At 37.9% G+C, this 3,443-nt stretch overlaps 1 protein-coding gene across 1 annotated transcript in view; it reads left to right on the top strand.

The window, feature by feature from the left end:
- Positions 1-3,443, top strand: part of ASCC3 (activating signal cointegrator 1 complex subunit 3) — a 365,946-nt gene that overhangs the window by 276,151 nt on the left and 86,352 nt on the right. Inside the window, exons 34-35 of the mRNA XM_045294314.1 lie at positions 1,032-1,143; positions 1,342-1,476. Of these exons, the coding sequence (XP_045150249.1) occupies positions 1,032-1,143; positions 1,342-1,476 (247 nt within the window). The remainder of the gene's footprint in view (positions 1-1,031; positions 1,144-1,341; positions 1,477-3,443) is intronic.

Here is a 3,443-nt window from a genome sequence, read left to right as displayed (position 1 = left end):
GTTTTTCTCATTGTTGCACTTTCCATTTTTCTTAAAGCTTGTTCCTAATAAGCCCTTGTGATTGTCCTGGGTCCATTGAGAAATCTATCAAGGTTACTTCTGTGGAGTTCCAAAATACAGTCACTATAACATTTCAAGGAGCTCTGGTGGCATAGGGAATTAAACACTAGGCCACTAATCACAAGGTGAGCTGTTTGAAACCATCAGCCACTCTATAAGAGAAAGAGGAGGCTCTCTACTCCCACTAATAGTTACAATCTTGGAAACCCACAGGGGCAGGTCTACCCTGTGCCACAGGGTCACTGTGAGTCAAAAATGACTTGATGGCACGGAATTTAGTGAGATAGCCTTCTCTGAGCTGACCTCTCTGCCTTCAGTCTTCCTCTCTGACCAGGTCCCTCCGCCACCGTTGGTTTTGTACCCCGGTACCGTTGGTTTTTGTTTTTTTAAGTACCCTAAGGCGAGTAAGACAAAGGTATTGCTGAGAGAACTTGTCCACATCTATCCACTGATTGCAGCTACGTTTAAAACCTCCCTGGCGGTAATCCCGAGTGTGGCTCCGGGTAAATGTTAACTGTCAGAAGAATTTTATCATACCTGGAATGTCTACTAGAGATATTAAAATGAGTAATTTCTTAAGAATTACAGGCCTACAATATAAAACAAATTTTATGCAAAACAATGTACCGCTTTGGGTACAAAATTACTGACATAATTAGACTGCCAGGGAGGCACTTCGTTTGGAATAAGCGTGTGTGTGTGTGTGTACGCGCATGTGTGTGTGTGTGAGAGAGAACTGGCACCCAGTTGCAGTACTTTTTAACTTACCCTTGGATTAATATTGTCAATCAGTGTGAATTTACCTTCGTATGGAGCTTTCGATATGTAAAGTTAGTGATTGCAATTACTTCTTTGATTTGTTACTATGTAATGCAATGGTTTTGAATATCTGAAAAGTATAATATGAAACTGAGGTGATATCTTTACTAGAGAATATCTTAAAACAAATCATGACTTTTCTTATTTCCCAGCTACTACAACTTGGGTGATGTGAGCCATGATTCTGTGAACAAGTTTCTGTCTAACCTAGTTGAAAAATCCCTGGTTGCACTGGAACATTCCTGTTGCATTGAAATTGGAGAGGTAAGAATCACCACATGCTTTAATTGCAAAGATTGTTCACCCTTTTTATAGTATGGCTTTTACCTCTGCTGATAACCAAAATCATTAACAAAAGTATTTCAATAACAACCTACAGTATGGATTATTTATTTATTTCATTAAGTACCTCTGTATTATTTATGGTTTGTTTGTTTCTTTCTTATCTTTCTTTTGAAATAGGATAATCGCAGCATTGAACCTCTGACATGCGGCCGAATTGCCTCCTATTACTATTTGAGGCACCAAACAGTCCGAATGTTCAAGGAGCGTTTGAAACCCGAAAGCAGTGTTGAAGATTTGCTGTCCATTCTGAGTGTGAGTATTCTGAAGTTACTGCGTTGTTTTTAATATAAAGATGTCCAATTTTATACCTTGTATACCTTCTCCTTCGAGTCTTAAATTGTTACCATCTAGTTCGTGGTCCTTGTCAGAAACTGTGTTATCAAGTCTTTCCTCGGTCAAACATGGGCATGAAAATGCAGCATAATGTGGGCTCAGTGCCCCTGACCGAGGGGAGCACCTTATGTGTCACTTGAACCTGGATCCTCTTGAGGTAAATCAGCGTGCTATTATACTAATACAGGTGTAGATTGTGCTGTCTTTGGCATAGCAAATGATTTCCCTGTACTGACTTGTAATACCCTTTCAGAATTACTCTTGAAAACTTTTCTTAATCTTCCATTTTGGGTGGTTTATACTTTCCCATGATGTTACTGAAATTTATTTACATAACAGTTCGGATAAAAGGTTTCTTAGCGCCTTCTGCTAGTGAAGATGTTTTACGGCACCTTCACCCCTTGTCACTAATTTGCCCCTCACTAACACACCCCTCCACACACAAATCAGGTTTATCAGATTGTAGAAACTATCCTGTCTTGAGTGTTGCCCTCTGGTGAGGAAGCTAGTAACTAAATTTAATATTTAAGGTAAAATTACTAGTTAAGACCATTGTACCTTCATTTTCTTTTACTATATACTTGGGAACTTAAAAAATTGCACCATCTTTTAATATCATGTTTCACAAACTTTTTAAGCCGCCTCTTATATATGACTTTCTTCTTCTTTTTTATGGTTTAGAATGAGTGTGATAATTTATCAGAAAACTTTGTTGGCATACTAGGCAACATATAAAATATAAATCCTGTGTATTCCAGTGGGATAAAAATGTTTACTCATTTGGAGGATGAATTCTTTCACAGCTGCTAACATCAGAAGTCACTTGCAGTTGGTTTCTCTTTTTTTATTAACAACTTGTCAGAGTGAAATGGAAGAAAATCCTGAACACATTGTTGAGAAACCCTACTAGCAATATGGCATCATTAGACCTATTCCATAATTTTCTGGACCTTAAATGGGGATAATAAGATAATAACCCTCAAAGGGTTAATGTGAAAAGATACCTGAAGCACCTAATGAAGCATGTTCATTTTCCATTTCCTTTGTATTTAAAACGAACCCTGGTGAAATCATTCTCAACAGACTGGCTGAGAGTAGAATGTAGCTCCCTCCCTCAAGGATTCTGAGTGCCCACCACTTCCTGGCAGCCACATGCAGATGTATTGCACGTTTTTAGTAAGTGAAGTACTATTGGACTAAGATGTCGTTAGGTCCTTCTCTCCTAAAATCTCTGATCCTGTTGGGAGTTCACATACTTATTAGCTGTTTTTCTACCCTCCATACTGCTTTAAATTTTTCAACAAGTTTCAACATCCTATTCACAGATTTAAAATCCCTCAATATTTTCCCCTTTCAGAAACTAGTGTATTGACTCTGTACCCATTATAGGATCAAGAACTTTGTACTTTGTAGTATTATTGATGGATGTATGAGTATTATATTTTCTATTTATTCTGTAAAAGAGAATAGAAGTAGTCATTTTAAAGAGTAATTTTATAGGAAATAGGGGAGAACTAGGAGAGAGAGGGTATTTATAGAGGTCTAAATACAGGCATGTACATATGTAAATATATTTATATATGATGATGGGTAGTAGATCTACATACATATATTTATAGATTTAGTACTAAGGTAGCAGATGGACATTGGGCCTCCACTCAAGTACTCCCTCAATGCAAGAACACCTTGTTCTATTAAACTGGCATTCCATGCTGCTCACCTTCCCAACAAGATCGCTGAAGACAAAGTGGGTACATATGCAAATGTGGTGAAGAAAGCTGATGGTGCCTAGCTACCAAAAGATAATGTCAGGGATCTTAAAGGCTTGAAGATAAACAAGTGGCCATCTAGCTGAGAAGCAACAAGATCCGCATGGAGGAAGCACA

Source organism: Echinops telfairi, unplaced genomic scaffold, assembly GCF_000313985.2.
Source record: "Echinops telfairi isolate 266 unplaced genomic scaffold, ASM31398v2 ScPeMD7_3533;HRSCAF=4204_0, whole genome shotgun sequence".
Taxonomy (NCBI): domain Eukaryota; kingdom Metazoa; phylum Chordata; class Mammalia; order Afrosoricida; family Tenrecidae; genus Echinops; species Echinops telfairi.
Note: the sequence above shows the minus strand (reverse complement) of the source record. Positions and strands in the feature narration are given on the sequence as shown.